The 21,382-nt window shown below is 19.7% G+C and overlaps 2 protein-coding genes across 5 annotated transcripts in view; one reads left to right on the plus strand and one right to left on the minus strand.

Annotated features, from left to right (window-relative positions):
- Positions 1-1,026: 1,026 nt before the first annotated feature.
- The window catches only part of LOC122511743 (zwei Ig domain protein zig-8-like), a 30,568-nt gene continuing 10,212 nt past the window's right edge, over positions 1,027-21,382 (minus strand). The window contains exons 5-11 of one of the 4 annotated variants that reach the window (XM_043627184.1): positions 21,208-21,274; positions 17,770-18,340; positions 11,731-11,897; positions 10,218-10,449; positions 9,031-9,181; positions 5,093-5,241; positions 1,028-1,258 (exon numbers count right to left, since the gene is read on the minus strand). In XM_043627184.1, coding sequence (XP_043483119.1) covers positions 1,158-1,258; positions 5,093-5,241; positions 9,031-9,181; positions 10,218-10,449; positions 11,731-11,897; positions 17,770-17,857 — 888 coding nt within the window. In that variant the 5' untranslated portion in view covers positions 17,858-18,340; positions 21,208-21,274 and the 3' untranslated portion in view covers positions 1,028-1,157. Of the gene's footprint in view, positions 1,259-5,092; positions 5,242-9,030; positions 9,182-10,217; positions 10,450-11,730; positions 11,908-17,769; positions 18,341-21,207; positions 21,340-21,382 lie in introns of those variants that run through there. The other 3 variants (XM_043627186.1, XM_043627187.1, XM_043627185.1) reach the window with 3 other exon arrangements.
- LOC122511741 (protein CEPU-1-like) overlaps positions 11,751-21,382 on the plus strand; it is a 51,497-nt gene continuing 41,865 nt past the window's right edge. The window contains exon 1 of the mRNA XM_043627182.1: positions 11,751-11,882. The gene's annotated coding sequence lies outside the window, so the exon portion shown is untranslated. The remainder of the gene's footprint in view (positions 11,883-21,382) is intronic.

Raw genomic sequence — 21,382 nt, forward strand, 5'->3', positions numbered from 1 at the left:
TCTTGCGAAGAATTTTAAATTTTTTTAAAAATAATTGAATTTTTTCGAAGGATTTATTAAAATTTTAGAAAAAAATTGAATTTTTTCGAAATGTGTTAAATTTTTTTTTAAAAATTGAATTCTTTCGAGGAATTTAATTAAAATTGTTTTGAAAATCATTGAAGTTTTGTAAAGATTTAACTATGTTTTTAAAAAAATAATGGTTTTATCTAAAGTTAACAAAAAACAAAAGTATAAACAAAAGTCAACATCAGAGTGTGAGGGACAGAAAAAGTAAATGAAGTAGTTCTGTTGAAAAATAACATTATTCAAGTATAAAAATAGTTTTCAAATTTATTTTTTATTTATTTTGCAAAAAAATGTCGAACGTTCAAATGAACAAATAAAAATATTTGTAAAAATATATGTTCTATAATATTTCTAAGAATAATTAACCTAATAATAATAGAAAAAAGTTCTCTAAAATGTTTATAATGGAAGAAAAAATAATTTCAACTACACTTTTGTTTTTTTTTTCTTGTTTCTTTTTATTATTCTTATTTTCTCTCTGTGCGAATCTTATCAATCAGAGAATAATGACAAAATTTCTTCTAAATACACATCGTATGCAAATAAAAAATGAAGAAAAAGAATATAAAAGAGTAACCAAAAATTTTCTCAATTTTTTACAAAAATATTTCTAAACTTATACATATGTTTCTAATTAAAAATTATCCTAACACAATGATATTTAATATAAAATATATATATTTTCGAAATTTCAAAAATGAAAAATGGAGATTTTAACTCTTTTCTAATATTGACATATTTTTGATTTTTTATTATAAATACTTTAGTCAACAATTAAAATAGAAAACTTCTTCTTCTTCTTTTAATAATGGATATGAATGATTTTTCATTATTTTTTTTTCAGTCTCTCCACTTTTTTAATTTGAAATGGTACATGAAAATTGATCTTACAATTAATATTTAATTATAATTAGTATTTTATAGTTAATTAATTAATATTATAGTCAATTATATAATACACTATACAATTTTACACTCACATTCAGTTTTTTTTTTTTTTTTTTTGATGATGGTGATCGAAATTTATAACTTCACGTTTTGTAAAAGGGGGGGTTTATTTTTTTTTATATATATGTATAAGAGATCGTTTATCTTACTAGAGTAGTCAGAATGAGAGTGAAGCTGATCGAAAATGTCCTTAAGATGAGCTTATTTCCTCCCCCGTGCTGCATTGCCGCTGGATGTTCACCTAAAGGCAAAAGCGAGAAAATATTGATCAAATTAAAATTCTTTTCACACGATAAAATTCAAATTTATCTTAAGAAATCAAATTTAAATTTGCCGTTAAATTTAAATTAACTTTTTTTCTGAATTTAAAATTTAGACATATATACGTGTATTTTCTATTTTGTATAAAAATTTTCTATTCATTTAATTTATACTTAAAAAAAAAATTTTTAAATTACTTTTGGAAAAAAATATTTAAATTTGTTTTGAAAAAAAATGAGAGAAAATATTTCTTATTAATTAATTTAGAAATTTATTCTTTGAAAAATAAGATTTTATATTGCTTTGAAAAAAAATGAGGGAAAATATTTTTTATTAATTGAGGCCTTGGATCCAATAACTCGCCCGACGCTCGGAGACTCGCGCTAATGCCAGTCGGGTAGCAGTGAGTGGCCCAGAGGCGCTCACTGCTCACTGACTGGGAGTTGCGCGTTCCTCCGAGCGTCGGGCGAGTTATTGGATCCAAGGCCTCAATTAATTAAAAAATTTATACTTTGAAAATGAAAATGTTAAATTGCTTTGCAAATTTAAATTTGATGTGAAAAAAAAATGAGAGAAAATATTTTGATTTAGTATATGAAAGAGAATTTAATTTACTTTATGAAACAAATTTTAACTAATTTCAAATTTTATTTTTCACATTTTTTTATTTTGGAATATTTTTAATTTTTCTTTGTGCAGTAAATTTTAATCATACTTTGAAAAAAAATTGATTTTATAGTTGAATTAAAAATTATTGTTTATTTTATTTTTGAACAATTTTGAAAATTTATCGTCAAATTAATGAACTCAATTTATACCTATATTATTCTATTTTTAATTTCAGTTTTTATCCAGTTTTATTTTGCAGAAATAATTGCAACAATTAAATGTTTCCTTGACTATTTTTCCAGATTTTTTTTATTTATATTTATGTAATTTATTTTTAATTTATTGCATTAGAAAATATTTGAATTCTCCCGAAGAATTTTATTAAAATTGTTTTTAAAATAATTGAATTCCTGTGAAGAATTTATAAAAATTTTTAAAAAATTTTAGAAAAAATTAAGAATAATTATAAAAACAAACTAAATTCTTCCACAAAGAATGTTATTATTTACGAGAATAATTAAATTCTTTCGTAAAACGATTAAAATTTTTGAAAAAAATTGTTTTTTTAATAATTTTTTGGAAAATTTTGAAAGTATAGTTGAATTTAATGAAGAATTTCTTCCAGTTTTTTTTAAATACTTACTCGAGATTATTTATAATTGTAATTAATATTTATATTATTTATATTTTATTAAAAATATTGATAAAATATTAAATTCTTTTAAATAATTTTATTACAGTTTTAGTAAATAATTACATTTTGTTGAAGAATTTTTTTTTAATTTCCTGAGAATAATGTTGTTTTTTTGAAAATTTTGAAAATTATTGAAATTTACAAGGAATTTTATCAAAACTTTTGAGAATAAATAATTGAATGTTTGTGAAAAATTTTGTTACAATTTTGAAAAAAAATATTGAACCCGTTAAAGAAATTTGATTGAAAATTTCAAATATTATAATGAAAATAATTGAATTCCTAACAAGAATTTTACTATTTAAAAACATAATTGAATTTTTGCAAAGTTTCTTACAATTTACAAAAAATAATTGAATTGTTCCCAAGATAATTTATTAAAATTTTAGAAGAAAATAATTGAATTCTTCAGAAGAATTTTACTATTTTTAAAAATAATTGAGTTGTTTCGAAGAATGTTATTATTTACGAAAATAATTGAATTGTTATGAAGAATTTTACAATTTACAAAAATAATAATTGAATTGTTTCCAAGAAAAAATTTATTAAAATTTTAGAAAGTAATTAAATTCTTCCGAAGAATTTTATTAAAATTGTTTAAAAATAATTGAATTCCTGCTAAGAATTTTATACTATTTATTAAAATAATTTAATTGTTTCGAGGAATTTATTATAATATTGTAGGAAATAATTTTATTTCTTTTCGTAGAATTTAATTAAAATTATATTTTTAAAGTAATTAATTTGTACTATTTATAAAAAATAATTGAATTGTTTTAAAGAATGTTATTATTTACGAAAATAAATTGAATTCTTGCGAAGAATTTCGTTATTTGTGAAAATATCAAACTATAATTAATTAAAAAAATTCACTTATTAAGTACATATGAGGCATTTTACGTGAAATGTCCTAAGTTGAAATTTCAACTTCTTGAAAAAAATTGAAACTCGAGGAATTTGTTGTTCTATCAAGTAGAAATGTGACCCAAAAAATATTTTTGATTTTTTCGAAAAATTGGAGGGGGTAGAGGGGGGTCAATTTGACCAATTTTGCCAACATCGGCTACTTTGTGAATTTTTTCTGAACATACTTGTAATGGGAAAAATTTTTTAGAATATGTTTCTGAAAGGTTTTTTCGTCCTCTTTCCAATGGTGTATTTTAAGTTTTAATATTTTAAAAATTTACCCTAATTTTTGATAATTTATATTTAATTTTCAATTTCCCAAAAATCGGTCCGTTTTTCTTTTTAAATAAATTATTGCAAACGAAAGCTGAGGTTTTTTCCTATCGGCATGTAAATTTTCAGAATGCCCTTTTTTTTTGTTTTTGAGTTATTGAATTTCAAAGAATAAATTGCGGCGCGCTGCGTCGCGGTTGCACTGAGCCGCGTGGCAACCCATGGCAACCGGCGTGAGACGAGGCGCCCGGGACGCTGCGCGCCGCAATTTATTCTTTGAAATTCAATAACTCAAAAACAAAAAAAGGGCATTCTACAAATTTACATGCCGATAGGAAAAAACCTCAGCTTTCGTTTGCAATAATTTATTTTCAAAAAAAACGGACCGATTTTTGGAAAATTGAAAATTAAATATTAATTATCAAAAATTAGGGTAAATTTTTAAAATATTAAAAAATAAAATAAACCATTGGAAAGAGGACGAAAAAACCTTTCAGAAACATATTCTAAAAAATTTTTCCCATTACAAGTATGTTCAGAAAAAATTCACAAAGTAGCCGATGTTGGCAAAATTGGTCAAATTGACCCCCCTCTACCCCCTCCAATTTTTCGAAAAAATCAAAAATATTTTTTGGGTCACATTTCTACTTGATAGAACAACAAATTCCTCGAGTTTCAATTTTTTTCAAGAAGTTGAAATTTCAACTTAGGACATTTCACGTAAAATGCCTCATATATATACTTAATAAGTGAATTTTTTGAATTTTCAATTTGTTAGTAATTGATGAGTTTTTTTTTTGAAAGATTAAATAAAATTTTAAATTATGGTATATATATATATATTTTTTTGTATATTTATATTTTTTTTATATATGCATATATATATTTGTATGCATATATATAAAAGTCGAAAGTTCTTGAATGATGAGCGCTTCAATTTGATGCTTTTGAAACTGGAAGAGAGCTGCTAGCACCAAATTGAAAGATTCTCAAAAGAAAAAGGCTCTTCTTCACAAAGACCTTCTCTCTCGCTCTATATATATATATATATATATATATATATATATATATATATATTCACAGAGAAAAGTCGAAGGAAAAGTAAAGAGATGCGCAATGATTAGTTGTGGAATAAAATATTTAATTAAAGCTTTAGTTTTTAATGGAAATCTTTTTTTCATTTAATTTTACCATAAGATTGTATTCAAATTATAAATTATGTGATTTTCTTTCTATAATGAACAACTTCTCTTTGAAGTTTCAAAACACACACACACACACACACACATACACATCTCTATATATAGTTTGCAAGTCTTTGAAAATCCTTACCGTTTAATACGTGTACAATGACACTTGCAGGTGCTGCTTTACTTGAGACACAAGTATAATTACCGCTGTCATTGAGAGAAGCACGCGTTATCAGCAACTTGCTTGTCGTTCCACCTTTGGCCTTCTCTGTCTCTAACGATACTCCCCCTCTGTTGCCAAAAAAAAAGAAAGAGATTTTTTTTTTTTTTTGCAAATTCTTTTAATTGCTGTAGAGAAATTAATTGGATCAATAGGTAATTATCGAAAAGTGTGCGAATTACGAGAGAGAGAGAGAGAGAGATAAATAAATTTATTAATTGAATTTGAAAAATAAATTTTACAAGTAGATTTATTTCAGTATTAATTTGTTGTTATTGTTTTGATTATTTTTCTCATTTTTAAATTGGTTTATTAATTTATTTTTCTCTTTTCTCATTTATTTTTTATCTATTTTATATTTTTCAATACTAAATTTTTATTATTATTTTCACTATTTTTTCTCTTTATTACTTCTTAGCAATTTTAGATTTATTTTTTATTTTTCAATATTAATTTATTATTATTATTTTCACTATTTTTTCTCATTATTAATTTTTTACAATTTCCGATATATTTATTTTTTATTTTTCAATATTAACTAGCAACAGTTCTAACTTCTTGCTGCCTTTTTTAAAATAAAATTAGCAATTTTAAAAATAATAGAATTTAAAAAGTTTCTAATTTAAATTTTTATTGAAAACACTAAAAAAAATTCAATTTTGAAGAAATTACAAACAATTGCAGGAAATCAATTATTTTTAAAAAGAGATAAAATTCTTCTTATAAAATTCTACTATGTTCAAAATTTGAAAAAAATTCTCGTAAAAATCCCAATTATCTTTATAAATTACAAAATTCTTGTCCAAAGTTCAATTATTTTCATTAATGTCAAAAAAAAAATTCTTGTCCTAATTTCAATTATTTTCAAAAAATTTTCTAATTTCAATTATTTTCAATTTCTACTATTTTTATAAAATTTCCCAAATAGAATTCAATTATTTAAACAATATTTTAATAAAATTGTATGCAAACATTTAATTATTTTCATAGATAATAAAATTTTTTTAAAGGTAGGATTCAATTATTATTTTCATAAAAAATAATTTAAAATTCTAGTCTTAATTCCTGTGGAGAAAATCCAGTTCCAGAAATAAGATTAAAAATAGAAACTGTGCAAATATTTTTCTTCTTTTTCTAAAATAAAAAAATAATTTTGTTAAAAAAATTGTGATTCATAAACAAAAATAATGCAAAATAAAAAAATTTTCTATTTCTTAATCACAGTTGTTTAACAATTTGCTAATTTTGTTTAGAAGTAAAGAACAAAAATCTGTATAATTTCAATTTGACAAAATATAATATTTAACAAAAATTTAGTCTTTTGATGAAAAGAAGTGAAAAAGGTTCTGATGATTTCTATTTGTCATTACAATTTTGAATTAATTATAAAATAAAAATAATTTTAACATAATAATATAATATACAATCTATCTAAAGTTAACAAAAAACAAAAGTATAAACAAAAGACAACTTCAGGGTGTGAGGGACAGAAAAAGTGAATGAATGAATGAAAGAACATTCAAATTATTATAGTTAATAATTAATAGTTAATTTGTTATATTATTATTTTGATTATTTTTTCTCCTTATTATTTTTTTTTTTTGCAATTTTGGATTTATTTATTGAATCTCAATTATAATTTGTAATTTCCAATTACAAATAATTTAATTAGTATAATTAATTACTTATATAATTATTTCAAATACACTAATCTACTTAGTAAATTTTATGTAATTGGAAATTGCAAATTACAATTGAGATTCAATAAATAAATCCGCAAAAAAGGAAAAAAGAAAAAAATAAAATAATAATAACAAATTAATATTGAAAATTAAAATTAAATAAAAAAAAGAGAAAAATAATCGAAACAATAACAACAAATTAAAACTGAAATGAATCTACTTGTAAAATTTATTTATAATATCTAATAATATTGTTGTTGGCTTTTTATTGACTTACTTTTTTAATACTTTTTCTTTGTAAATATTTTCAATACCTATTAAAATTAATGTATTGAAAATGATTAAATTCCTTCTAATAATATTATTATTTATAAAAATAGTTGAATTCTTGAGAAGAATTTAATTAAAATTATTTGAAAATAATTAAATTCTTGCAAAGTATTTTACAATTTACAAAAATTATTGAATTCTTGCAAAAAATGTTATCAAAAAATTTGAGAATAATTAAATTCTTGCAAAGAATTTTATCAAGAAATTTGAGAATAATTGAATTTCTTCTAAGAATTTTATTACTTATAAAAAATAATTTAATTTTTGCGAAGAATTTTATTAAAATTTTTGAAACTAATTAAATTTTTGCGAAGTATTTTACAATTTACAAAAATAATTGAATTCTGGAAGAGAAATTTATCAAAAAATTTGAGAATAATTAAATTTTTTCTAAGATTTTATAATTTATGAAAATAATTGAATTCCTGCGAAGAATTATACAATTAATTGAATAATTGTTTCGAAGAATTTATTAGAATTTTAGAAAATAATTGTATTTTTTCGAAAAATATTTTTAAAATTTTTTTAAAAAATTCAATTCTTTCATGAAATTTTATTAAAATTTTAAAAAATAATTGAATTGTTTTGAAAAATTTTATAACGAATTAAGATAAAAATTGAATTCTTTCGTGAAATTTTATTGAAAATAATTGAATTTTTGCAAAGATTTTACTAATTTAAAAATATAATTGAATTGTTTCAAAGGATTTATTAAAATTTTAGAAAATAATGGGAATAAAAGAAAATATAATAATAACTTTATTAAAATTTTTGAAAATATAAACAATGATAATTAATTATGTACTTAATAAGTGAATTTTTAAAATTTTAGTTATGAAATTATTCAAAAATTTATATTTAAAAATAAAAAATTTTGTAATTAGCCCTTTCGTTATTATTTATTGTTATTCATTAAATATATAATAATAAATTCAAATGTATTATTATTATCATCATGTTTGATAAGAGTTTGGTAAAAATTTTATGCAGTTTATAATTGTTGATTGAATATAAAGAAATAATAAAAAAAATTCAATGGCAATTGAGTTTGTTGGCGTTTGAAAATTTAACAATTGAAAATTCTATTTTCATTATAAATAATTATATTCTTGAAACAATACTTCTGTGACGTAAAAGTTTTCAAGAAGGCTGATGAATTGAGTTTTTAAGTATAGTTGTATAGATATAGATATATATCTATAGTTCGAGTACATGTTCTGGAAATGTTTTTTTTTTTTTTTTTTTGTTTTGTTGTATATTTTTTTTTCTTTCATTTCACTGCCAATCAGAACTTTCAACTACACTTCACATTTCGAAACTTTGTTGGGAAACAAATCCCACACAGAGGAGGAGAGAATAAGAGAAGAGTACAGAATCCAAAACTAAGTATAAATATTTGAATACAATTGCATCTTTTCAAAAAATGTATATAACAACAAAATTTATAATTTTTTCCTTTTTTTCTCTCCTGTACTCTTCTTATTCTTCTTGTTCTTATATTTCATTATTATTTTGCGGAATGAAAAATGATAAAAAGGAGGAAAAGTTTTGTAAAACGAACAAAAAAAAATTAAAATTAAAATTAAATCGAAAAAGTTCGAATTAATTGAAAAATAAATTAACTAAGGAATTTGAATTATTGACTGAATATTAAATAAATAATTAAAATTTTTAAACCGCACTTTTGTATCAATAGGCCGAGGCTTCAATAATTAAATTTAAATTATTAAATAAATTTTATCTAATAATAAAATTTGATAAATAAATTTAATTGTAAAAAATAATTTTAAATAATTAAAATTAATGTTAATTAATTGAAATAATTTTTTTTTTCTAAATTGCTCTCACCTGGGACTGTCGAAGTCTATAATAAATCCAGCATGCCACCACGTAACGTTACTTGGTGCAATGTCTTGTGCATTAACAATGCAAGTGAGACTGATTGTGCTGCCTTTTTTCACATAAACTTCCTCTGGACCCAAAATTTTTGCTTGAACGTCTAGAAAAATTATTTTATATTTAAAATTTTGTTTCACAAGTTCATTGGTCATTAAATTTTCATTTTACCTCTAATTCTATTTAATTTACTTTTTTTCTTTTAATTTCACTACCTAATTAATTAAATTAAAAATTTTAAAAAATTTACTTTTGTCAGAATTTTTAATATTTTTTTTTTGTCTATTTGTTTATTCTTTTTCTGTTTCAATTGTTATCTACTTTATATTTATTTATTTTTTACTCTTTTTTATTTGTTTTTCTATTGTTTTATTTTTTCTCTACTTTTTTGTGTTTATTTTTATAAATTTCTTTTTATTATTGTCTATTTTTTCTTTTTTTCTGTTGTCATTAATTGTTATTTATGCTTTTTATTTATTTATTTTTCTTTTTTTTTATTGTTTTATTATTTTCCCTTCACTTTTTTATGTTTATTTTTATTAATTTTTTTTTTATTTTTGTCTTGTTTCTTTGTTTTTTATTGCTTTATTATTTTTTCTCTACTTTTTAATATTTATTTTGATCTTTTTTTATTTTTTTCTCTATTTTTTATTTTTGTTTTAATTTTATGTTTCATTTTATTCAATTTTATAGATTTATAGATTTTAATTACATTTTTCATTTTCTTACAATTTTTACTTTCTATTTTTTCTTCTTATTCTTTATAAATTTTTATAATTACTTTTCTTTCTTTTTACTTTGATCGTAAAACACGCTTTAGAAAGAAATATAATAATAAAGCTTTTCTGAAGTAAAAAAAAAAGTGAAAAAAATTTAATTATTTAATTAATTAGGTAATTAATTTTTTAATTATTTATTTCATATTCGATTAATTTATATTTATTTATTTCATGAAATACAGGTTCCTAGGGCTAATAAGCCCTAGTGATGATTATTATTATTATTGTTATTAATATTATTATTGTCATTATTATGATTATTATTAATTTTATTACTAAAAAATATTTTTTTATTATTAATTTTTTTTTGTTATTAAATTTTTTTATTATTAAAAAAAATTTTCTTTGAATATTTCTTACCTAAAATTTTAAGATAAATAGCTTTGTGTATTTTGGGCTCCGTGCTAAGTTGGCATTCATAAATACCCTCATCCCTCGGCTGAACATTTTCTATTTGAAGATTCCAGATACTGGAATTTTCCTGCGCTGGCGTATAACTTATATTTGTAATGATTTTAAATCTCACATCACTAGTGTATGTAATGTACATTGACGTCAAAATTTGCAAATCTTTTTTTCTAATCCAAGACACCTGATTTGAAAAAAAAATTAATTTCAATTTTTAATCTCTATTTTCAATTTTAATTTCAATACTAATTCAATTTCACTTTAATTTCTCAAATTCAAAAATCGAATTTTAATAAAAAATTTCTGCTTTGATTTACATTTTTAATTTATTCAATTCTAATTTCTAATTTCAATTCACAATTTTAATTTTTTATTCAATTTCATTTTAATTTTTCAAATTCAAAATTGAAATTTAATAAGAAATTTTTACTTGATTAACAATTTTAATTTATAATTTCAATTGACAATTTTAATATTAGATTACCATTTCTCAATTTTTAATTTTAGATGCAATTTTTATATTAATTACTATTTTTATTTCAATCAGAATTGAATTCAATTCGAATTTTAAATTAAAATTTCTCAATTTTCAATTTAAATTGCTAATTTTATTTAATATTTTTATTTCATTTTGAATTGAATTCAATTCGAATTTTTTATTCGAATTTTCATATTTTAATTCGAATTTTGCATTTTAATTAGAATTTATATTTTTAATAGAATTTTTTTTTAATTTCAATTTTTTATTTGGATTATTATTATTTTTATATATTGTAAATTGTAAATTTTAATTTTAATTGAAAGTAAAATTTTAATTTCACTACTCTCATTTAATTTCCAAACGAAATAGTACGTTTCAAACTTATTTGTTGATTTAGTCATTATCATGAATTTTCGATACAAAGTTCAATTAATTAAGTTCTAATTAAATCAATTAGCATTATATATTGACTATTAATGAATTTAGTCTAATTGTCAACAATTGTACATTTATCTTATTAAATTATTATTAAACTAATGCGTTTCACACATTGTAATTTTATACCTTTCATAATTGATATTTGTTAATTAAGAAAACATAAAATTTTCAATTAAAAAAAGTGACAAGAAATAATAGAAAAAACTAAAAGATGAAAAAATATTTATTATACCAACATTTTTTCTAATTGTAATTCTTTTTTTTTTTGTCAATATTTAAATACAAATATTTTTTGTAATCGTAATTCTTCTTTTGTAACAAATATTTTTAAAATAACTATTTTTTTTGTAATTGTCATTTCTTTTTTGTAAAAAAATATCTCAATATAAATATTTTTGTTATAAATTATAATTTTTTGTGATAAAATAAAAATATTTTTTGTTCAAATATAAAAATAAAATAATAATTTTTCATTTACTAAAATAAAATAATAATTTTTTATTTACTAAAATTAATATATAATTTTTAATTCTCTTTTGTGCTTACAGTTCGATTTCCTGGATCTTCGAAATTACATAAAAGAGTTGTAAGTTGACCCACAATTGCTGTCACCTCTTGAACGAGATTTTTCGCGATTGAAGTAAATTTTTCATCGTCTCCCTCGGCATTCTCCTCTTTACTTTCATCATAATCGTCAGGTATGCTTAGACCAGCTGGAATCAGCTTTTCTTATGTTCATAATATTCGTTTCAATTTATAATGTAAAATTTATATTTAAAATTATTCACATGCACAGGAAATGAGAAAATCTGTTTTAAATAATTATGTAAATTAATCCTATTAAAATATATAAATATATATATATATATATATATATATATATATACCTATACATAGGTACTAAAAAAATACCCTGCGAGTCATTAAATAAAAATAATTTCATTGAAAAATTTAATACACGACTCTAATAAAAAGAAAAAGACCAAAGAGTAATTTTATTTTTTTAATTGTTTTTTCAATTTTGTATTTTTTTATTGAGAATTTAAAAATAAGGAATTTATTTTTTCTATAAATTTATTTTTTTTATAAAAATCTCAAAGTAAATAAGTTATTTTTGCATTCTTTTGCATTATTATTTTTTGCAATATTTTTGTATTAATATGAGAAGTACCTAAATTCATTAATTCGAAAAAATTATCTAACAAAATTAACGAACTAATTATTATAATAACAGTAATAATTTTTATATTTTTGCATTAATACTTTTGTAATAATGAGAAGTAAATTAATTATAATTCGAAGAAATTAATTAACGAAACTAACGATCTAATTATTATAATAATAGAAGTAATAATAAAAAATAGAAAATAATATTAATATAATAATAATAACAATAATAAATTAAATTTTTTAAAAAATTCCAATTTCTAATGTATTTTTTTTTTGTATTCCGAATGTAAAGAAAATTGAAATAAAAATATTTTTGTATTTTTTTTGCATTAATATTTTTTGCGTTAATTAATAGTGAATTATTTAATTCGAAGAAATTAACTTATGAAATTAAGAAACTATAATTATAATTCGAAGAAAAGAAATAGAGAAATAATAAATACAAAAGAATAAAATATAATAATTTAATTTGCCTCGAAGATATAGTGTCTGACTAAAATCAGTTTATACTACTGAATATCCACACAAAGTTACAGGTAAATGAAATACTCTCTCGATAATTATTGAATGAGATTATTATTTTTATATTATTAATTACATAGTTAATTAATAAATAACTTAATTAATTAATTTATTTATTTATATAAATACACACCAATAATAATTCCATAATTTTTTTTTCAAAAACAAATATTAATAACACACAAACATAATAGCAATAAAACAGTATTTTAAACAAAAATAAATATTTATAATCAAATCTGGAAAGGAACAAAAAAATCTAAAGTTTTAATTACAATTTTTTTAAATTAATGCAAATTAAAAAAAAATTATATGGAAAAATAAAAAAGAAGTAAAAAATATAGTTAAACATCAGTTTAAAATGTTAACAAAAATAAAAATATTTAATCAATTTCGGAAAAAAATAAAAAAAATCTCTCAAGTTTTAATTAAAATTTATTTTAAATTCTATATTTATTATGCAAATTAAAAAAAAATTTATATGGAAAAAATAAAAAAAAGAAGCTAAAAATTAGTTTAAAATTTTAACAAAAATAAAAATATTTAATCAATTTCGGAAAAAAATAAAAAAAATCTCTCAAGTTTTAATTAAAATTTATTTTAAATTCTATATTTATTATGCAAATTAAAAAAAAATTTATATGGAAAAAATAAAAAAAAGAAGCTAAAAATTAGTTTAAAATTTTAACAAAAATAAAAATATTTAATCAATTCTAAAGAGAAATAAAAAATAAAAAAAAGAAGTAAAAAATATAGTAAAAATTCTATATTGTATGGAAATTATTAGAAATATTTAAACAATTCAGAAAAAAAATTTCTCTCGAGAAGTTTTGTTTAAAACATTTTTAATTTATATGCACATTATAAAAAAAATTTTTTTAATAAAAATTAATAAAGTTAAATGAAAAAATGTTCAAATTTTATATTGTATGGGAAATTATATTAGAAATATTTAAACAATTCAGAACAAAAAATGTAAAAAAAAAACTTTGAACAATTTTAATGAAGAATTTTCATTAATATGCAAATTGAAAAGCAGGAATAAAATAAAAATTTATAAAATCAAAAAATAATAAAAAAAACTTTATCCTATATGGAAAATTATTTAAAAGCAATAAAAAGAAAAAAATGTTTATACAAACGCGATTAAAAATTTAATAAAAAGGATTCTCATCGAAAAAGAATATATACTTTTAGAGAGAAAGGAAGAGAGAGAGAGAGAGAGATGAATATTTTCAGGAATGCTTCATAAATTATTTAAGGAATTTTTGTAGGTGGGAAGATCAAATATTTTTCCATGAACCTCTCCATCGTGAGTGAATACATAATAAAAAAGATCCCTTTTGCGTAAGATTTCTTCTAAAACTACTAAATTAAGTCTTTTCTCCCTTCCCCCCTCACGCTCCACTCAACTAAAAAGAAATCCCTTTTAAACTTTATATATTATAGAAAAACAATATTTCTCATAAACGTTTTTATATGAAAGAATATTTTTTTTTCTCTATTCAGTTCCAATTTCTTCAATTTAAAATGATAAAAAAAGAAGGAAGTGATGAAAAAAAAAACTTTAATATACCAGTGAACAAGATTTTTATTATTACTATATATAGATTAATTTTGAAAGTTTCATTCGAATTAAATTGAAAACTGTTATTGAAAATAATTTGGAAAGTTTTATATTGAAATGATTCGGGAAAACTTTTTTTATATGTATGTATATAGGTGAAATTTTTTTATTGAAAATTTAATTGAAAATTCTTTATACATAGTAATAAAAAAGGTATTAATAAAGTTTAATTTATAAAAAAATTCCTTTTTCTCAACATTTTGTTGAATTTGAAACAACATTATTATATTTTTCATGGAAGAATATATTTTAAATAATTTCTTGTTTAGTTTCTATTTTAGTAACTTTAATAACCTATTTTTGAACTACCTAGATGGTAAAAATTTAATTATACTTTAATTAATTAATTTTATTTTATTTTTAATTTAATTACTCTAATTAAATTCATAATTAATTAATAACAATTACGTTAATATGTTATCTACTAAACTGAAAAAAAATTTATTTAAATCAAATAAACAATTAATTTACAAGTGTCAAATAAATTGTATTCGAAGCAATAAATTCTGTTTTTGAAGCAAGTGCATGGTATTTAATTACAAAATTAATTGTCTGAGAAATTTTCAATGTTTAAATAAACGAAACATTTTTTCTTCTTGTAAATATTTTCCAAAAAATACTGTAGATACTTTAATTGGAAAATAATTTCTAAAAATAATTAAAATTAATAATTTATTCAGTTTGGAATTGTTATTCTTTGACAATTTTCAAATCCATTTAATTATACAATAAAATTTTACGAAATTTCAATTATTCGTAAATTCTTCAACTAAATAAATATTAAAAAATAAAAACTTAAAATAATATTTAAAAAATTCAATTAATCATTTTCAAAAAAATTAATTTCAAAATTCAACTACTTCTAAAATTTCACGTTAATGCTTTTAATATTCAATTATTATCTAAAATTTAAACTGAAATTCATTTTTAAATCAATTTTTATTAGAAAATTCTATTAAAATTCAATTATTTATAAATACAAAAATAAATAATTTATTGAATAATTGAATGTTTCTTAAAATTCAATTCCCATAAAGAATCGTTATCAACAAATTTTCAAATAATTGAATTCTATCAACTGATTTTAATAAAGCTTTTAAGAATAATTACATTTTTCGAGAAATTCGATCAAAATTGTATTAAAAATAATTGAAATTCTACGATGAGTTTTATTATTTGTGAAAATAATTATTGAATCCCTAAGAAGAATTTTATTTTTTTTGAACAATATTTAATTTTTGCGAAGAATATTATTACTCTTGAAAATAATTGGAATTTTTGCAATAATTTGTAACTTTTGGAAAATTGAATTTTTTTCGTGTTTTTAACTAAACATCTTCTATAAATCCATTATTTTTTTAAATAATTTTCGAAAAATTTCTTTAAGAATTTTTAAATTCATTTGTTTACAATTCAATTTTACAAAATTTCAATTATTCGTAAATTCTTCAATTAAATATATATTAGAAAATAAAAATTTTAAAGAAATTTCAAAAAAAAATTCGCAATTAAAATTCCTCAAAAAAATTAATTCCGCAGAATTGTTAGTTAAAAATATGAAAAATTCAAATTTTCAAAGATTTTAATCTGAAACCTTTTCAAAATTCAATTATTTCTAAAAATTTACGCTCTAATGCTTTTAAACTTCAATTATAATCTAAACTTTTAACTGAAATCCATTTTAAAATCAATGTTTCTGAGAAAATTATACTAGAATTCAATTATTTAAATACAAAAATAACAATTTATTGGATAATTGAACGTTTCTTAAAATTGAATTCTGATAAAGAATTTTATCTATAAATTTTTAAATACACTGAGAAAACGATTTATTTGATTCAAATATTCTTTTGTTCAAATCAAAGTTAAAATATCTTTGCTCTACAGTCAAACATATTTAAGTTTAATTCAAACATATTTTTTAGTACATTTAAAGAAATAATATATTTAATTCAAACATAAGTTGTGGTTGATTTTAAAATTATTTATAATCAACTTTCAAGTTTAAATCAAACATAAAATTTTTAAACATATTTTTTGTTTAAATCAAAACAGAAAATATGTTTGAATGAAATATAATTATTCAAACAAATAATATTTTTGAATAATCAAAGTCAGTAGATATTTTCTATATATTGGGATTAAGCTTACAAACTAATTTCAATTAAATAAAATCACTTAAAATTATTTTTCTATTTAAATGTAGTATATAATGTTTTCTCAGTGTAACTGAATTCTTTTGATGAATTTTAATGGAATTTTTAAGAACTTTTTCGAGGAATTCGATTAAAATTGTATTAAAAATAATTGAAATTCTGCAATGAGTTTCATTATTTATAAAAACAATTGAATTCCTAAAAAGAAATTTATTATTTATGAAAATAATTGAATTTCTAAAAAGAATTTTATTATTTGTGAAAATAATTGAATTCCTAAAAAGAATTTTATTGTTTATGAAAATAATTGAATGATTGCGAAGAAATTTATAAAAAAATTTGTAACTAATGAAATTCCTGTGAAGTTTTTATTATTTTTTAAAAATAATTAAAATTTTATGTCGAATTTTATTAAATTTTTTTTTAAATAACTGAATTCTTTTGGAAAATTTTATGAAAATAGTAGATATTGAAAATCATTGAATTGAGAAAAATTTTATGAAAATAATTGAAATTTTGCCAAAAATTTTATTAAAATTTTTGAAAATAATTGAATTTTGAAGAAGAATTTAATTATTTCTAAAGATAATTGAAATTTTGACGAGAATTTAAAAGAAATTTTTGAACAGAATTGAATTTCTGCGAAAAATTTTATTACTTTTGAAAGTGTTTGAATTTCTTCAATCATTTGTAATTTCTCTAAAATTCTCCAAATTATATCGTACAATTTACGAACTTTTCATCCTTTTTTGATGAAATTACGAACTTTACGGACCTTTTTTCAAAAAACGGACTTTTACGGACTTCAAGCAAAGTTACGGACTTTTATACGGGATTTACGGACCTAGTTCGAGCCCTGTGATAGTAATAATAATAATAACAATAATGAAATAAATTTAATAATAATAAATAATAATGTTTTCGTTTCATTCTCCTTTACTATAATAAATAATAAAATAAAAAATAAAGTAATAATAAAATAAAAAAAAATTGTTAAAAAAAATCCGCAAAATGTAGAAATACACAGAACATTATTAATTTAATAAATTTAATAAAAATTGGAAATAAATTGTTTTCTAAAATATTTTTCCCAAATTTCCATTCACATACCTGTAATGTCATTGTCGAATGATGAATCTGCGCGTAACAGGTAAGCAATTCCCAGTAATACGAGAGCCACACGGGGGAGTGATGCCATTTTACAAATGAATTCGATTCATCTTAATCCGCGCTGACTTTTACACCACGCACATACTCACACTCACAAACAGCAAAGAAAAAAGAAAAAAAAACTTGAAAAATCCTTAAGATTTTTTTTTCTCTTCCTTTTTATCGTATTTTTCAGCCACCACGAAGGCGGTCTCTCTTTTCTCTTTCGCTTTTTTTCACAAATGAGTTTAACAATAGTGGGCGATTTTTTTTTTTTTTTTTTTTTTTTTTTGGATTTGAGGGGGACGACACGGAGGGAGATTGGTAAAAAGGGTTTGAGAGGGGGGAAAGGGTTACAAGACGATTTACAGCGTTATCGGTCACAATTAATATCTCGGCTAACGTCGAGCATCCTCCAGTAAGGAAGGTCCTTTATCTTTCGATCGTCGGGGGATTTGCCGGATATATCGAGCGCCATTAGCCTCAAAATCGTGGGTCACGAAGATCCGATTTCTCTCCACCAAGAAAACCACTAAAATCCCATCCATAATCGCATATATATATATATATAAAGAGATATTATATAATGATACTTGAGAAGATTAGAAAATCAAAATTTTTTTTCTTTGCGACGAGAAAATTAATTTCTTCCTTTTCTGTCATTTTTTATTAATTTGATTTTTCTATTTCTCTTTTTTTATTTTTAATTTTTAATTATGAATCAAAATTATAAGTTATTGATTTAAATTAATAATTTACAATTCTTAATTAAAATTATTAATTTTCAATTAATAATTAAAATTAATAATTTACAATTAAGAATTACTTTGGTAAAAATCCCAACGTTTATAATCGAAGATTTATAATAAAAAACCTTTTTCTATTTTTGTTATTTTTTGATAAGAAACTGTTTTGTAATTTTTTTTTATCTATACAGTGAAAACTGTCGAAATGCAACTCGATTTTCTAAATTTTATTACAGTAAACAATCCTAAAAAATTGTTTTATAATTTAATTTTGTAATATTATTATTTTTTTCCAATAGTCTGGAAATAGGTGAAAATAATTCTTGTTTGACATTTTTGAATGCAAAGCAATTTTTAAAATAGAATTGCATTCCAACAGGTTCGACTGTAATTTGAAAAAAAAAATTTTTTAAACAATACATTTTATTGTTTTTGTCAAGAAAAATGATTTTTTTCTCTCAGTCGTTGATCATAAACGTTGTGAACTTTACCGACGTTTTACAATTCAAATTTACAATTTATAATTTCAATTTACAATTCATAATTAAATTCATAATTAAATTACTATAATCACATTCATAATTAAAATAATAATTAATTTATAATTATAAGCAAATTATATCTAAACAATTAAATAAAAGTATGATTATAAATAAATTAAGAAGAATTGTATTAAAGTAGATGATAAGTAAATGAACAATTTCCATTTTTGCAATTTTTGTCAATTTGATTTTTAATTTCTCTTTCTATTTTTCTAATTTACTAATTTTAATTTTATTTGCTTTTTAGAAAAATAATTTTTTTTCTTTAATTTATTTCCTTGTGAAAAATGTAAAGAAAATTTTTATTTACAAGAAATAGAAAATTAATTTTTTTTGTTGTAATTTTTATTAATTTGATTTTTCTATTTCCCTAGCTTTTTAATTAAATTAAAAAATTTAATTAACAGTTTAAAATTTATAATTAAATTAATAATATAATCAGATTATAATCGTCAATAAATTATAAATAATTAAATCAAGTTAATAATTAAACAGATAATTTCTTGAATTTTTATCTCTATAGTCTATTCCGTTCTATTCTATTTGTGCAATTTTTGTTAAATTGTTTAATTCCTGTCTTTAATAAATCTAATAATTTTGGTTTTGTTATTTTTCTTTTAGAAACGAAAATTTTTCCTTTAATTTACTTTCTTGTGAAAAATGAAAAGAAATCAAAATTTTTAGCTACAAGAAAAAGAAAATTAATTTCTTTTTTTGTAATTTTTATTAATTTAATTTCTCCATTTCTCTCTTTTTAATTGAATTAATAATTTACAATTTAAATTTACAGTAAAATTTAAAGTTAAATTTATAGTCAAATTTACAGTTTAATTTACAATTAATAACATAATTATATTATAATTATATTATAATTCTAAATAATTGATAATTAAATAAATTAGATAAATAAATGAATAATTTCTATTTTTGCATAACCTGCTTCTATTCTATTTTAATTGTATCTTTTGTTAATTTGATTTATAATTTCTCTTTTTTAATTAATTTAATAATTTTGATATTTTCTTATTTTTTTCTTGTAGAAAAAAATTCTTCTTTTCTTTAATTTATTTCCTTGTGAAAAAAGGAATTGTCTGTAGGTCAGTAATTTTTCATTTAATGAAAAGAAATTCTTCGGGGAAACTTGAATTTTAATTGAAATTAGTGTCTGATTTAGTAAAAGAGAGAATTAGAGCAATTTTCATACATGGAAATTTAATTTAACAAAAAAATTTTCTATTATTTGAATTTTTAATTATAATTAATTTATTTATAAATTAATTTTTTTTAGTAATTTTCCTTCTTTTGTAAGAAAATTTTTGCCTTAAAAATAATTTTTAATTCTCTGATTTTATAATTTTAATTTCTCTTTACAAAACACACTATGAAGATAAATAAATATTTAGTAATTATTCTCATTTTTCTTTCGGTCAAAAAAATTTTTATCATTCTATTCTGACATTTTTTTCTTCTTTTTGAAAAAAATGGAAATGATAACTTTTTAAAAAAAACAATTTAAAAAAACACTTTAATTGTAAAATTCAATAAAGATAAATTGGTATTTGCGATACAATGAATTTAACAAAATTCCATTAAATTAATTGAATTTCTATTGTAACAAAATTCAGCGTAACAATTGAATTTTGATAAAATTCTATGTGTACTTAAAAGTAATTAAATCAATTAAAATTTACTTTGTATTGGAAATTCATATTGTAAAATTGCAAAGTAAAATTACCGGAAATACAAGAGAAAGAAAAACAAATTTATTAATTAAAATGAATATTTAATTAGATTGTTGTAAAAATTATTTTAAATGAAAATAAACTAAAGGAAAATAGATTCTCCCTTTTTAGCACTTTGGGAAATTTTGTATAGAATATTAAATTAAATATTAATTTAAACTTATCAAATTTTTGCACTTTGGAGAAATTTAGATAGAATATTAAATTAAATATGAATTTAAACTAATAACAATTTAAATTAATAATAACATTCCATTAATTAAAATGGCACTTTGGAAAAATTAAATTAAATATGAATTTAAACCAATATTTTAAACTGATAACAATTTAAATTAATAACAATATTCCATTAAAATTGAAGTAGCGTACCATTAAAATTATCGTCTATTGTTATTTAAACATGTTTCGAATTATTTTTAATTTCGACCGTATAATTCTGAAAAATTTATCAATTTTCTCCTAATTTTTCTTTATAATTTATTTATAAAAAAAAAAAATTCCAAACAAAAAAAAATCACCATTTCTCTAAAAATGTTTCTAATTA

Source organism: Leptopilina heterotoma, unplaced genomic scaffold (assembly GCF_015476425.1).
Source record: "Leptopilina heterotoma isolate Lh14 unplaced genomic scaffold, ASM1547642v1 Lhet_9, whole genome shotgun sequence".
NCBI classification, from domain to species: domain Eukaryota; kingdom Metazoa; phylum Arthropoda; class Insecta; order Hymenoptera; family Figitidae; genus Leptopilina; species Leptopilina heterotoma.